A 17,026-nucleotide genomic window follows, 5' to 3' on the forward strand; every position below is an offset into this window, starting at 1 on the left:
CAGAGTAAGATAATGACAGGCCCCACTCAAAATCAGCAGGAAGAGGAAGATCAATCTTGGCAGAGTGAAGGAAAAATGCTGGCTTTCTTCGCGTTAGCTCATCTCATACATATCTAGCTTCAGCAGCTGCCCAGTGCTGTGGGCTCTGCATTAACTACACAGTGGATCAATAACAATTACACCTTCTCAAAAACATGACACATAGCAGGATTGGGTTGACATTTCACTTAGGCCAACATTGATCTCAGTGCATCTGATTCCAGCCCTAAATTCAAGTCAGGCCTGGGTTTACTTGGAATAAACACAGAGTTAAAGACAAAAAAGGAAACCAGCTGCTTGTGTCTGGGTCTAGAAGTAAACAGCACTTCCATCGGTGCAGTTCACATTTTCAATCCACTCTTCTTCTTGTTGCTACCGGCAATTCTGAAGTTGATCAAAGACTATTTTTTATATGATTTACTCACCGTGACATCAATGTTGATAATATCTCCATCCTGAAGAGGTCGACTGAAACATAAACAGGAAAAAAAACGGTGACAGACAGATCCCAATAAAAGGAATATAAAAATAAATATCTAATGACCACTATCACAAGCCTAACGAGTTGCGGTGATAATTCTGAGTGGAGAAGGAATGAATGGAATAACTGTATTTAATCTTTGATTTATGTTAGTCACATCAATTTTTACTAGAAATACCTAAATGAACATGTATTGCCACTGGTAAAAAATCTACTTATTCTCAACAAAATATACTTAATAGTTACCTTAATTTTACAAAGAGCCAAAGCAATAGTAGATGGTTAAAAATCTAAGATGGTAAAAGAAATACTTAATGCACAGCCACTTTTTTTGTATTACATATTGCTTTAACAAACATTAAATGGTGGTATTATGTCCATTTAGAAGCAGAATACTTCAAAATTGTTGCTCTACCATAATCAGCTTCAAAAGTTTGCAGGTAGGTTTCAATTAAACTATAGTGTCTTTCAACATATGCTATAGATCTTAGTTTCATGTTTTAGTTTCCAAAGGAACAGTATGTTATTAAGCAATGAATACCTGTCAGGAATACCATGACAAAGCACGTTGTTTACAGAGGTACAAACAGATTTTGGAAAACCTCCATAGCCTAGAGGTGAGGGATAGGCATCATGACTGATGATTTCCTGATGAACAAGAGCATCTATCTCTTCAGTTGTCATGTCAACCTAAAATATTAAATAAAGAAATTGTGGAGCGACAGTTGAAGACACTTCCTGTATTTATTGACTATGCCTATAGCTACAGCACTTCCAGAGGAAGCTGTATAAATTCACTGTGATAAACTTGTGGTACAACATTTTAATTAATTATGATTAACCTTAAAATCCTATTGCGCCTTTCTGACAACTGTTTGGGTACATGATGGTGTTATGGACTATTAGGAAATGGACATTTTAAAATCTAAGATCCTCTCAATCACTTGTGAGTCATTAAATGACATGACTCCGTTTTAGCCTGAAGGTTTAAAAAATATGTTCTGAGGCAATTCCTTCCTCTTCTTCAATGGTTAGTGCCCTGGGCTAACCAAAGCATATAAATTCTCAAAAGGATCTTCAATTTAGATGACAAAGCTTGAAAAGTAGGTCAAACCACACCTTTTTATCTCAGTGAAACATTACATGGGTTTCGCCATAATGGCATGGAGGTTATGGATCATGATTTAAAAAACTAAGTCTGATACATTTTGTAGAGATTCAGGTTCACTACTCTTGATTTCTTTCATGCCTAAATAAATCAATGTCTTTTCAAAAAATATTTTTCCCTTACTAGAAGGTATCCAATTGCTCCCAAACTAGAAGAAAACTGAAATCAAGTTTTGTGGGCACATGAGGACTATCTCCACATATTCATAAATCATGAGCAAAATTCTAAAGCAAAATCTTTTATTAAAAAGTATTTCTTCAAGAGTTTTCTTTATGTTATTTTATATTCACATTATGGTTAGTTGTGTTGCTATAACAAGTCTATTACACAAATGATACACTAAGTGTTTCATCTTTGAGTCTCACTTCCTAAATTCTGCCCACCTTTTGGAAACTACAGTATTTTCTTTTATGATCCTTACATAGCAGGATTCAGATTCAGTTTCAGATTATTCCAAAAGACCTAAATCTTGTAGTAAGATAGTTGTACACAATTACATTGCTGAATTACCTATAGCTTAATGTATGTGGTCTGTCTTTCTTTGCAGAGCCAATGTAAGAAAATAAGAGACAAAGGATGAGGCAAAGCAACTCTTCAGGCACACGGAAATAATGTGGGGAATAAAAGCAGAAACTACAGGCAGGAGTAAGAGGGGAAAAGTCAAAGCCATCTGCCATGGATCAACTTGGATAGGCCGATTGTGCTCCAAGTATCTCCAGAATTCTGCTACTTAACATCAAATTTGTATTTTCAATTATCTCTAGAATAAACACAGAAATAATACGATCCCTTTCCCCTATCCCAAGGCTTTACTTAATTTTAACAAATTAGATGTGTACAAAAGAAGAGTTAAAGGGAAAGGGAAAAAAGGGGAGCAGGGTTTGTTGCCCCTTATGTAAGTCTTCCGAGGCTTGGTGAGACGCCACCTTTAAACTCTTCCCGGCCAGGAGGAGGACATGGCGGGCCAGCTGACAAGCCTGACGAAGCCCTTGAATCTGATCTTCATTCTTAACTTCTATGCTGTCTCCCCAGTCGGGTACAATGCCTGTCGTCACATAGTCTGGCTTCTTTATGTGCTTGAGGAAAAAGGATTGAAAACGAAGATCAGAACCCAGTGCATGACAATGGAATCATTTTTTCGGACACAGCCTCCTGCTTCATGGAGCTCTGCCCTTCCTGCCGGAGCACCGACCTCTGAAGCCAGCACAACAGACCCTCCAGGCTGCCCCCAGTTCCTTCCCCTGCCCTTTTGAACTTAACATGGCCTGTTAGTGCTGCCTCTGGATGGTCTGTTAACCTTTCTGTGCTTTGAGTCACACTGGACTGAAGGAGACTTCTGGTCAAAACAAACAGGAGTTTTCTTCCTTCTCCAACCCCGTTAGAAGCCTATTGCCATTGATAACAAATAGCACCAAGCTTCCCAATTGCCAAATGGTTAATTAAGAGCACTTTCATCTCCTCGACACAAAGATAAATTTATGCAAAGGATAGCTCACAACACCCTCTCCCAATGAATATATGTAAAAGGCTGACTGTCAAGTTCACGGATGCCTATTACATATGCACTTCTCTTACACTTTGCAACTGTACCCAAACTAAGAAGGAACTAGAGGACAAAACGAAACAGCTCTCTTTCCTTTTCCTTTCTTTTTTTTTCAAGTACATAAAAAATACTTTGAACACTTCCATCATTTGTCAAAAACAAACAAACTCCCCCCTCCTCTAAAACTCAAAATGTTCAACTCTGATCACCCTTGGAGAACATTCTCCACCACTAACTTAAATCCATGGGCAGTATTCAGAAAATAAATACTACCTTACACACAGAGCTCCTTTCAGTCCCAAGGTTTTGCACAGCTCTTTACAAACTATTTATGGCAACTGCTACATAAGTTTTGTTGAGCAGTACCCAGTAAGGCTACACAGCAGTTGGGGACAGGAAGCTGAGAGAGATAACGCTATTCAATGGACATCACAGCATCTCTGGAAGGGCTGAGGTTAGGGCTCTGCACTTTGGGAACTGCATCGTGCAGGATTTAAGGACCTTCACTTGTTCTTGTGTTCAGATGGGCCTTTCTGACACAAGTAACGCCATCGCTTGGGCTGCAGCAGCCAAGCTCGGGGTGAGCATCTTCTCTGCTACAGCTTTACCACCAGCACCCACAAAGCACACCCGGTCTCCCACAGCCCCGCCTCCTCTCTCTTTGCAATCTGACCAGGTTACAACCACAGGCAGAAGGGCTGTTGGCTTGTCACTGAAATTCTAAAACAATACATTCACCTCTCTGGAGACTTCTTTTTTCTTTTCTACTAAGGAAATACCAGAAACATACTCTGGGCTCTGGTGGCCTGTCTTGTCAGCCCTTGGCACAAAAATGGGCCACTCACCTTCAGGGAGTATGATATACTTAATGTGGGTTTACTGCAAAAAAAAAAACCAACAAAAAAACAGAAAAAGAGGGAAAGCAGGTGACTTTTGCGACAAATCTATATTTCTTTCACCTATTCTCGTTCTTCCTAAACGATCCCCACACCTCCTTTACATTGCATTTTAGAAAAATGGACAGATTGTCTATAATCTTATCTTCATGGTAGAAATTTAATATGGAAATTTTAATGATAGAAACTTAAATTCTAAGTGAATTAAGCAGTTATAAGCTCAGTGCTTTATTTTAAAAAATGAATATTATAGAACTGCAGGATGTTAAAACTTCCCAAACCACAGTTTTAAATCACAGATCAAGTTTAAAAATTATAATTCAAACACCTCAGAAATCAAAGGTGCAAAAACACTTGATTGCTTCTGCAGTTAACCTTTATCTTGGCCGGAAAAAGCAGCAAAAAAATAATAGGCAATACAGTACCTTAGGGACTGGATGAGCTGAAGAAACTGCAGCCGGCAAAACTATACTGTGTGAAATCTCTCTTTGTCTTCGGAAAAAGAAATTTCTTCTTTGTTGACTGCTTGACTGCTTTTGTAAGTAGATATGATTGAGTGATGAAGAGAAAATCCTGTGACAACCTAGAAGCAGAAATAGACATATCTTAAGTAAAAAAAAAACTACTTAGTGCTACATTTTAAGATGTTGCGTTGTTGTCTATTAGATCATTATTATAATCCTTTATTGGCACAAAAAAGAAAAAGCCCCGAATAGAAAGGAAAGCAGTGGTATTCTGAGTTCTAGTACAATAGTAGCAAAGCATATTTATTAGCTAATAGTATGTTTACATAAATGTTTGACAATGGAAAACTCTATTCTAGTGGGTAAAAAACATATAGAAACATCTGCTAAACACCAGGTCTATAAAAAGAGCAATTTCTGCTGTGGTACCTTAAAAGCAGCCATGTCCAGGATGACCCTAGATTCAGGGCACTGTTTGGGTGGCTTTATGTTCTTTAAAGCCATTTTCCTTTCACGAATCCTGGACAAATTACCAGCTGCACTTTTTGCCCTCGATAGGATTACTACTCTGTGTTAAGTTCATGTGCAGCGAGGCATTATACTGAAATTCATTGTAATGAATGCTCGAGTCAGATAAAGACTAAATAGCAAAACTGGAGGGTGTAACCCTGACAGGAAACGAATGTAGGGTCCTAAAGTACCCACAACAGGAATTTAGAAATATCTATCAAAATTTTAAATGCACACATCCTTTGACTCAGCAATTCATCTCCTAGGACTCTACTGTATGCAATGATGGATGTTTGAAGATGAACTGTAGCACTGTTTGTGGTAGAAAAAAATGGGAAATAATCCAAATGTCCATCCGTAGGGGACTGGTTAAATATATTATGGTAAATCTATACAACAGAAAACTATAGCGGTATTAAAGAGAATAAGCTAAATCATCTCTATGTATTGACATTGAAAGAGGTCACAATATATTGTTAGGAAAATAGCAAATGCTGAGCAGTACATATTAAAAGTTCATTAAAAGGAGCTTATGTAAAAAGCTCATGTAAAAAGAACTTATACATTTATACAGGCTTGTATATGCCTATAAACTTTCTGAAAATTGATATTCAGCAATAGTGGTTATTTCTGGGGTATCTGATTGGGGCTGGGGTGGGGAGGAAGACTTCCTGATTCCTTCTGTTTTCTTCTATACTGATCGACTTTTAAAAACATTCACTTGCATTACTTTTATAATTAAAACAATAGTTTTAAAAATCCCCAACATGCCATACTTGCATGTCAGGGGTTGGCAAACTACAGCCCAAAGGGCAAATCTGCCCTGCTGCCTATTTTTATATAGCCCCAACCTAAAAATGATTTTTATATTTATAAATGGTTGAAAAAAATCATATTTTGTAACGCGAAATTATACAATATTCAAATTTCAGTGCCCATAAATAAAGGTTTATTGGAACATAGCTACGCTCATTCACTTACAATTAGCCATGGCTGCTTTTGAGCGACAGTGGCAGAGTTGAATAGTTGTGACAGAGAACATATGGCTCACAAAGCCTAAGATATTTACTACCTGCCCCTTAGAGAAGAATTTTGTCGACTCCCGGTCTAGAGCACTGGTTCTCGAAATGTGGTACCCAGACCAGCATATTAGTATCACACGGGGAAAAGATGCAAATTCTTGGGCCCCTCCTCAATTTACTGACTCAGACTCTGGGATGTGGTCAGCAATCTGTGTTTTAACAATCCCTCACCAGAGTGATTCTCATGCACACTGAAGTTTGAGAATTACTGGCCTAGAGTAATCTTTCAGCTGTGAAACATAATGGAAACACAAATTGCAGGTGAGTATTAGCCCCAAAACTCAAGATGTCTAAGTGGGAGAAAGGAAAAATGGGAAAAAAGGCACAGAAGCAAACAAACCCCGATAGTCATTGATTCAGTGTCCTAAGTTTCACTCAATCATGCTCTTCCAGAAAGCTGAAAGTAACATTGTTGAATCAAACTTACAGAGGTGTTTCAGGTATTATTTTAAATAATTCCAAATACCAGACAAAATGCTGCCAGTAATATCACTTCTTTAAAAAAAAAAAAAGTTGCTTAATAGAGGCAGGTACATGTTCCCTAAAGCTTGTGAAGTACAACATTTCCCTAAAGACAACATCACCAGCCCCAGGATGTTAACTGTCTATGAGGGGCAGGGTAGTTTCCTAGTAAAAGCAGATGGTTGGAAAGCAGAAGCCTGGACTTCTGTCTCAGCTCTACTACTTGGTAGCTGTGTGGCCCTGAGCAAGTGTCTTGTTTTGAGTCTCAAGTGAGAATTAATCGGAATAAAGTCTGTGAAAGTGCCCTGCCTTTAGTAGATGCCCCCCAAAATGGTAGTTCCTTCAAGGATACTTGAAAAGTAAAATGAGAAAGAAACCCTGGGCTTCACTATAGCTTCTAATACTGAGAACTTATTGTGCATCAATTACTATGCTAGGCCCTTTACATATGGTAGCTCATTAATCTTCCTGAGAACCCTGTAAACTGTGAACTGTTGTTACTCATTCCACAGTTGAAGATACGGAAGCACACAAAGGTAAGTAACTCTGCCAGAGTGCCAAAGCTGCGGGAAAGCAGGTCCAGTTGCCTTCATGAAGTATATTGCTCTGTCATGCATGAGAAAAAGATGAGCTAACAACACACAAGGACACACTCTGAAAATGTAAAAGGCCTCACAAAACAAGTAAAAGTTACCACTATTATTATTTTTTTTTTGCAAAAGTGGTGATGGGTTGACCTAATCCATCCTCTTTCTCAAGCCAAACTCCCTTTGCTGACCAAATACATGCTGTAGAGGTTTGGCTGGGCAGTCTGTGGACACAGAATGGAAAAATCTGGGTCCCAGTTAAAGCCAAGGAAAGGCTCAGGTGGAATCAATCCATGATTCTGGGCTCCCTAACTGCATCCCTAGGTAGGACCAAAGACAAGCTCCCAAGTGTTTCCCTTCTGAGAAAAGCATGTATTATGATGACTATTAATAACGATAACACTAATAGAAATAGAAAACAATAATAGTGGTTAACACTTAATGGCCAGTTTCTTTAATTAAGCACAGTGCTAGGTGCTCCACACACATTAAGTCTTACCAGTGCTGTTAGGGAGGCGGGCAGCTGTTGATGTCACTAGTTTATGGATGAGGAACAAAGGCTCACACCTCTGGTGGCCCCAGCTAGAGTCCTCGAAGTCCAAATCCAGGGCTGTGTCTGCCACTCCAATCTGCCTTTCAACAGTGTGCACGGGCTCTAGTAGCTGGTATGCTTTGCTATAGCATGTGTTTTTTCAGGGATTCAATTTCAAAGAAATTTTTTTTTAATCATGAAAAAAAATAAACATCATGGAACCAGCCAACATTCAGAATGAAGGTATTTTTCATGAAAAGTCTTAGAACTGATTTAACTGGGAGGCATTGTGGTAGTGAAAATAACACGAGCTTTGAAGTCAGATCTGAATTACCAAAACTTCTGAGCCCCACTTTCTTCACCATTACATGGGAATAGTAGTGCTTTCCTCACCACCAGGTTGTGAATGTTAGTTGAGATAACACATATCCCTAAACCATCTTTTAAAAGTAGGCACTCCATGGGGGAGTTCCCTGGTGGCCTAGTGGTTAGGATTCCAGGCTTTCACTGCCATGGCCTGGGTTCAATCCCAGGTCGGGGAACTGAGATCCCGCAAGACACGTGGTGTGGCCAAAAAAATAAAAAAGTAGGCACCCCATAAATGTTAATGTCTTTTCCTTTCCCTTCTCAACACTCAACATGTTTACCTGTGGGCCTTGAAATTTACTTATTCTTTTATTTGACAATTACTTACTGAGCTCCTCCTACATGCCATGCTTTGGACACGAGGTGAACCAGGTGACAAAGTCCCTGCCTCAGGGAGCTCATATTCCGTGGTGCGACACAGACAAGAAGCAAACAAATACATTCGATTATAACAGATGGTGATATTCCTGATGAAAAATGGGCCCAAATGACACCGCATTGGAGCTAGAGGTTCTGCTCCTGGTCCTGCCAGGAGCTAACTGTGTGACCTCGGGCAGTAACAACAGCAGTGAACACTGGCTGAGAGCCTACTGGTGCCAAGCTCTGTGCTGAGCACTTCACAGACACTATCAACTGCTACAGAAGGTTTAGTAAAATGAGCGAGTGAACTTCATAATCTTTGAGGTCTATTTTTTTTTAATATAAATTTATTTATTTATTTTTGGCTGCGTTGGGTCTTTGTTGCTGAGCGCGGGCTTTCTCTAGTTGCAGTGAGCTGGGGCTACTCTTGGTTGCGGTGTGCGGGCTTCTCATTGCGGTGGCTTCTCTTGTTGCCGAGCACGGGCTCTAGGCGCACGGGCTTCAGTAGTTGTGCCTCGTGGGCTCTAGAGTGCAGGCTCAGTAGTTGTGGTGCACGGGCTTAGTTGCTCCGCGGCATGTGGGATCTTCCCGGACCAGGGCTCGAACCCATCCCCTGCATTGGCAGGCGGATTCTTAACCACTGCGCCACCAGGGAAGTCCCTGAGGTCTCTTTTAGCTCTGACACGTGTGCCTTCATTCAGCAGCTTCTGACTGTCATGCTATGTCCCAGGCAATGGGACGATGTAGAGTCTGATCAATTTTAGGACTCATGTAGATTTTTTTCAATGCAGTTGATAACATGAAAGAGAGGTCATCTTTATCAGTATCATCAAGTTCAAGTACACAGTCATTACAGGGGGAATCTTTCCAATGTTCTTAAACTCAACGCATGAAGTCATCAGGTCTCTACTAGGAGATCTGAATGAGGCTTCTCAGACATTCGCTTCTAGAATGAACAGTGTCGCCAACATACCTGTTCTGCTAAATAATGGGCTCACTGCCAGAAAGAGGCAAGCACCTCCACACATGACTTAAACATTGGGAACACAGCCTGAACATATCCAATCTGTTGACAATTATGGCTTTGCAGTGTTCTCAGCAACTCCACTTCCATAAGATACATTTTTATTGGAAGCAAAATCTTTTCTTTCAATCTGATAAAAGACACCCTATAAATGTTGTCACAAAGTAACAGGATAATAAGGTACCATGCCGTGTTTATTCTACTAACTATTCATTACAAACCAGAAAAAATAAACAACAATTTAGTGTTTGCACAGGTGAAATGAAGAAATGGTCTTACATCAATATGTGCCTTTAGAAGATAATGGCTCTCCAATTAACATGACAAAAAATGCGGGGGGGAGATCCTCAACTTTGCTTATCATAGTGTAATTCATCAATAGCAATTAACAAATTTTCTAAATGCAGAGGGAGTAAAATTAAAATCCCCCATCCCAATTATACTCAGGGTCACAAACTACATTATCTGCTATAGATCACTCTAGAAAAGGTTTGTTGAATTTCCTATATATTTCCTTTCTTTGTAAAAGCACTGCTTTGTACATCCAAAATGAACACATATGTTATACATCTGTTATATTCCAATTTAAAAAATAACTAAATAGAAGAACTGCTGATACCTTCTAATAACTACATGTAACTTCCAACTTGCTACTGTCAATGTTACACAGCTAATTTGATGATGTCCATCATCAGAGGCAGGGACACCAGGCAGGTTTCCATCAGCCTCGGGACTGGCCCCTCGGTCTTCTGGGCACCATCATTCACCCAGGACTCACAGCAAACCCTCTTTTGTTAAAGACTAATCTGAGGTTTAGGAGATGCCAGTAGGAAATCATCAGAAACCTCAGAAGAGGAGAGCCCCAGATCAGCAAGGAGCTGCTTTGGACTAATTTGATCTTAAAAGACATGATCATAGCGAGCGCTGTTACTGTCAATTATGTAACAGAAACTCTCTATAAGGTTTCCTTAGGCAGTAAATCTATACGTTATCAGTTATGAATACTAGAATACTTACTGTTATCACAGGTAATAACAAGAATTTATTTTCAGTGTCATAAAAATTCTATTAGCTCCTAGTTTGAGCTGAATGTCAAAAATTATAAGCAACTGCTTCTTTCCTTTCACGGAGGAGCGCGCTGTGCGGCCTGAATGTCTATTGAAATTGCTACATGACCCTTGGATCCTGCAGCACATTTTTCATATTCTAAATTTGTATTTGAAATGTAAATCTAGGTTACAGTTTTAAATATTTTCATATTCGGTAATAACATCAATTTCTAAAAGCTGCATTTTATTTCCCTTTACAGATTAAGTCTGAAAGGTGGGACTACAGAATTCAAGTATGATGGGGGAAGAAGGCATTTAAAATAACTAATATTGCTGCACATGACATGCCCTATATTCACTGGCCTCTTACTCAGGGTTCATTTTAATTGTTATCTGCGCGTGCATTCTATACCACATAATGAAAAGCTTCCATTTCACCCACTGAGCCCTGGGTTTTTATGTGCACCTCTACTAATGACCCTTAATTAAGCCGATTTTACCCTCGGAAATGCAAGTTTTCTTTTGGTCAACAAGTATTTTTAAGAGAGAGTTCTGAATGAACTTCCAAAGAGACATTTAAAATGCCTATTAATGCTTATTATCTTAAGCAGTTGTAAAACTGAACAGAGTACATTTGTACTCAAGTGTGGGCTACCAACACCTCTATGTTTCACTGTACGTTTCCAGGGAAGCACTTTCACCCTCCAGAGTGCCATCAATCCTCAGTTATGGTATGTTTCAGAGGCTTCAAGTATCTGGATAGAAAACAGCACAATAAAGTAGCCTGTATCACTTTACATTAGCCAACAATGTCAACCAGAGATAATATGTAATTTAAAAGACACCCTGTAAAATGTCTTGCTGAATGTATTTTTTCGTAATGATCAGCAAATGTCAAAGTCTAGTAACAAAACTATTATTTATAGCATATCAACATCTAATTGATTTTACAAATGGAGGCAATTATTTTGGATGAAGGGAGGAATGCCTGCCAGATTTAAATGATTTATGATTACTAAGAGAAAACAACGTTTTGCTAATTCATTTTCAAATATGGCTCTTACACTCATTGATGATTTTAATTTTAAATCAAAGGATTTGCTAAAATAATACATTAACTCTAAAAAAAAGCAACTTGTGACAGCAATTCAAGATATTTTTAACTGTTTAGAAATATTGCTTCCTACAGTAGGCTCAGGAGGGACTGTACCACAGAAATACATTTTCAAGGTGCTGATTTAGAACCACAGAAAGATCACAGTTCATGAACTCCAACCAATTACCCAGGGTAGGAGCACAGGCTCTTACAGCACGGCGAATGCAGCCATGTCTCATATTTCCTGACCTAAAACATTGACTGTCCGCTTGATAGGTTTGATAACTTGCACGAATGTCGTGGAAGGAAAATTAAATAGTCTGCCGTGATCACTCTCTGTAACTCCCATTGATTTTTATAATCTAGTAGTAAGAGGTACATGTTTTAAGAGTAAATGAGAAAGAAAGTTCCTTCCCATATCAAGGAGACTATAACGCAGAAGAGAAGCTCACATTTCACAAGAAATAACCTGTGCATCTGTTGAAGAAGAAGAAGAAAAAGAAAAAGAAGGGAAAAAAACCCAAAACAGCTAGGGGAATGCCCCAGGCTGAAGCAGATACTGTTGGGCAAAGCTTAAGGACAAGGGCCCTTGGAACTAAACAGAAGCAAATTCATTCTGTTGACAGATGTTGATTACATCAAAGCAACAAGGAACTCCCCCAACTCCCCTTTTTAAAAAAACAATTAATACCTCTCTACAATCTACACAATAAGGACAAAGTAAGTTTTTAAACCAATCATAACAGACATTATTAAACTTGCTTTTTAAAAGTTTTGGTTGAGTTCTGGTGTGCTTTTAGCTATGAGCTTCTCCAAACAGTGCTTTATTCATTCCCACGGACATGTCTGGGGAGCTAAGCTGCCCATGCCATCAGCCCCTTCCTTCCAGGGGTTAACTGCTCTGACTGCCAAATAAAATACAGAGCAAGCCATGTAATTATGGAGACAGTCAAAGGGCAGGCTCTATTTTGAAATCTATTTGCACGGACAAGGTCTTCCAATTGAGCTTACAGGAAACAAGCTGGTAAAGAGCCTCCTTTTCCCCAGATGCTTTCCACACTTTTTCTCCAATTCAGAAAATCATGGATATGGACACCATACACCATTACTTCCTGGATTTCAAGCTAAGATGCCATTACAAGGAGAGGAGTGGATCTGTTTCACAAACCTGTAAAAAAAAACTTTTTTTTTCTTAATTAACAGCATTTGGCAACAGCATCCGGCAACAGCCTCTGGACGATAAAGCTACAGTGTTTATTAAACAACATTTCTCAAGAGGATACAGGCCAATTGTTATGCAGGTGTTGGAAAACAGATCATTTTCTTTAATGCTCAAAATAAAGCACAGAGTCAAGCCTAAAGTATGCTGGCATAAACACTTATCTGAAATAAAGATTCTACTCGACATCCAACAGGGTTGTCCTTGAAGTTATTTATAGCTAAGATGGCTAAAACAGTAACAAAGATTCCACAGAAATAAAAAAAAAAGAAATGTGTAAAGCATTTTACGTGACACAAAATCCTAGTTGCTTAAAGCTCTAAGTTTGCAATTTCTATGAGACTTTATCGTACTCATATTAGAATTGGGCCACTACAACTAATAACACTAAGTAGTCAGAGGAAGGTGAGATAGTAGTCTTCACCACACATATGAGGCTGTGGATGTAACTCATCATCAAGCCTATAAACCAGAGCCTGGGAGTCCTGGTTCTAAAGAAGATGAGCTGGAAAGCCAGCCATAGAGCACTTCTGGGAAGAGGAAGGGTGGCGGCCTGAGGGCACCCCCTACCAATAATAACAACATTCAAGAATGATGCCCAGGTCACGGCAAAACATGACCTTCCCCAAGGCTCCATCAGGAAGTTGGCTCAGTGCTACATCCCTCTTCCTATTTAACAAAATGTATCAATAGCAACTGATAGAGTATAATGTCAATGACAAGTTCAGAAATGGGTTTAGGAAAAATACTTCATTTTGCTTCTTAACAAAAGCTAATTGGATAATATGTTACTATTCATTAATTTACATCACTAGCACCTAGGGATCTGTGATTTAAACAAAAAGCATTCCCCTCTTCTTGGGTGACAAAAACAACCCAACCTATTCTAGAAACACAGATCAATAAACATACCTATTTAATAAAGTAGACTCATGTTTGTGAACCTAGAAAAAAATTCCTTTAAGCCGGCCCAATCATAGCCGGGGGAGGAGTGTCAAAGATTATAGTAAGAATACAAAATCTAAATCTAAAAGCAGATCATTTGGTGGATAAGTGGAAGTTACACAGAAATGATTAACCTGTAAAAGGAACTAGGACTACTGTATGAAATTTCTCCATTTAAGATGAAAAATGTTTAGTTCAAAATCTGAATTTAAATTCCTCTTTATAATCATAAAATATTGAGTCACACTGAAATAGTATATGCTTAGAAAATCCCATTGTGTCTCAGCTAAAGTTTAGAGAAAAGCAGCTTTTTAGCACTTCAACAATACATATACTCAGGCAACTTCTTGGACAAAGAAATATTGTACCCTTTCACAGGAAATAAAGAAGCTGTTTATTAGGGCTGTGGTTAAAATGTAATAATTCATTCCAGTTGAGCCCTGTGAAAAATGTCATCAAAATATCATTTTCTTTGCCAGATTTTCTGGATGCCGTAGTATCATTTAAATACAGAATAAAAGTCAAGCTCTGATCAGAGTAGAAGTACGACACCAAAATGACCCAAAAGCAAACATTCATTCTGTCAAAGTAACAGGAAAGAATTTCACACAGTCCTGATACCCAGAGAATGCACACTTCTAGGTTAGCACAGAACATCTGGCAAACTTCAACTTTCCAAAGTCTCTCAAAAAAACATTCCTATTACCTCACATACTTGGGTTAAAGAAGAGGAAAACATAGAAAAAAATTTATATTAAAGCACACAAGTAAGCATCAGAAAGAGCAGTTTCACAGAAATAACACATGGAATTCAATTTTAGAGAAAGTCTGTATAAAAGTATCATGAGTTTACAAAAAACTGACATAATAAGTCCTTCTTTAATTCTTTTAAAAAGACTATTCTTAAATACTACTGTCAAGTAAAATACTACTCAAAATATTAGTTATTTGGATAAAAATATCCAGTAATAGAAGATGTTGGGACTTATAATTTATGATCAAAGGCACAGCTTTAGTATGAATATTTTTCAATTGTACTAAAGCCTTTGAAAAGACTGTAATTTTAATCTTCCTCTCACAACAGGGTCAACTGAATTCTATATGCAACATGCTCTAGTTATATTGTTGGATGCATTTCTTTTCTCTTTTTTTTATGAGCCCTTTAAAGTTATTTATGCAAATAATCGGTATAAAATAGCTCAGAGCTTTGACCCAAACTACAGTATCATTACCAAAAAACCCCTACAAAACCCAAAAAGGTCTTAATATTTTCCTGAGAATGCTTTCACTGTACAGCTCCAAGTGAAAGGCATGAAACAAAAAGAAACCATTTGAATATAAATCCTACGATGGTATTTTGACAATCGTGGGAGTTCTGCCCGGTAACCAGGCAATAGAAGTGGTAGGTAGTTAGGTAGGTCAATAATCACAACCGAAAATAAGAAAGCTAAGCTCCAGGAAAACAATATATTTTCAGCTTCTGCAGTTGAGATTACACAGATTCAAGACAATAGAAGCCAGGATCACTCATCAAGGAGTCATTTTCACAAAAAATAAAGAGAAAATACACAGTAGCCTCTTTAGCAAAAGAAAAAAGTTCCAAATTATCTGAAGGTAGCTTTTTGAAGTGATGTAGTTATGTTGCCACAAATAACTTTATATTTAATTCAACTATGTAGCCTTAGTTAACCACATGAAGAAATAACAGCTCCATTGCTTTAAGAATTAATGCAGAAAGTACAATGTATTAAAATGGTACAGGCTTAAAAGGGGAGTCCCACAGAAGCCTGCTTACAAATTGGCTCTTGTATTTTTTTTTCAGATATGGATGCTCAGCTATAAAATCATTATTTTCTGTACTAAAGATTAAAAATGAAAACCACTGCCACCACTACCCAAATGTGTACTCTTTACCTGTATAAAGCAGGCTGCTCTCATAGCTGAAAACACAATATTACTTGAAATCCGTAGCTGAGCAAGGTCATTCACACTTGGTGGAATGAAAAATTCATCATCTCATTTTTAGATTAAAGTCTTCAGTAGAGCCACAGTCCTGAAATATTTAATGTGTACAATATCTGAAGCATGCTATTGTCTAATGTGAACATTTTTTGAACTATAGTTCTACCAGAGTGTTATAAAACAAAAACAAAAATGCCAAGATAAAACATAGCCCATTTGGAGGTAAAAATAAATAGTAGAATTTCAAACACTTAATATTTTGCTTGTGAATGTGCCATGGGATTTTCCTCTGAAAGGTGTGCCTTTCTAATTATACTTACTTGAGTTCTTGTTTAAATTGTTTTCCCTTCTCTGAGCATTAGTTGGTTTACTTGGACAAGTTAGTTAAATTCTCTAAGTCTTAGTTTGCTCATCCGTTAACAGGAATAACAATACCTTCTTCACAGGCTTGCTATGATAACTGTATGACATGAGGTATGGAGAGTGGCACAAGGTAAGCACTCGATAAATGGTAATTATGATCACTGGTTGCCTGACTATGTATGGGAGAAGGTCACTCTAAAATGGACTGATCAGTAGGTAGAAACCAGTCTGAACGTCAAAATGTGTTTTGGACAATTCACAAAGTAAGTACTTCACAAAATATTCATGAGATCCTAGGTTGGGTCCCAGAACTGCTACTTAAAAACCATGCTATCCAAAGCACTGGTCCTCTCCTGCCTTTATCACAGGACCACCCTGACCATCAAATGAGACTGCAGATGTATAAACACTTTATAAACCAGACGGCATCTCATGATTGTAGTGTATTGAGAGAAGGCTTAAATTCAGTAGGATGAATCATGTACAGCCTAATTTTGACATTTTTCTGAGAGTTCTTGGTGGGGCCTTGCTAGAAAGCTGATGGTAAAGTCTAAGGAAAATCTCTTCTTCCATTTAGAAGCATAAACGATCCCAGCTTTATTCAAGAATCATATCCGGGTTTCCTTGGTGGCGCAGTGGTTGAGAGTCCACCTGCCGATGCAGGGGACACGGGCTCGTGCCCCGGTCCGGGAAGATCCCACGTGCCGCGGAGCGGCTGGTCCCGTGAGCCATGGCCGCTGAGCCTGCGCGTCCGGAGCCTGTGCTCCGCAACGGGAGAGGCCACAGCAGTGAGAGGCCCGCGTACCGCAAAAAAAAAAAAAAAAAAAAAGAATCATATCCTTCCAAACACATTAGTATATGGAATAGATTTTATATTT

General features: G+C 38.5%; 1 protein-coding gene across 4 annotated transcripts in view; it reads right to left on the reverse strand.

The window, feature by feature from the left end:
• The window catches only part of METAP1D (methionyl aminopeptidase type 1D, mitochondrial), a 78,212-nt gene that overhangs the window by 12,930 nt on the left and 48,256 nt on the right, over positions 1-17,026 (reverse strand). For 3 of the 4 annotated variants that reach the window (XM_089916666.1, XM_022570037.3, XM_089916665.1), the window contains exons 2-5: positions 4,553-4,710; positions 2,615-2,764; positions 1,062-1,210; positions 465-507 (exon numbers count right to left, since the gene is read on the reverse strand). In XM_089916666.1, the coding sequence (XP_089772792.1) occupies positions 465-507; positions 1,062-1,210; positions 2,615-2,764; positions 4,553-4,710 (500 nt within the window). Of the gene's footprint in view, positions 1-464; positions 508-1,061; positions 1,211-2,198; positions 2,765-4,552; positions 4,711-17,026 lie in introns of those variants that run through there. The other variant, XM_089916667.1, reaches the window with a different exon arrangement.

The sequence above is a fragment of the Delphinapterus leucas genome, chromosome 8 (genome assembly GCF_059928025.1).
Source record: "Delphinapterus leucas isolate spDelLeu-1000000601 "Yukka" chromosome 8, BTC_Dleu_Yukka2, whole genome shotgun sequence".
Classification (NCBI taxonomy): Eukaryota; Metazoa; Chordata; class Mammalia; order Artiodactyla; family Monodontidae; genus Delphinapterus; species Delphinapterus leucas.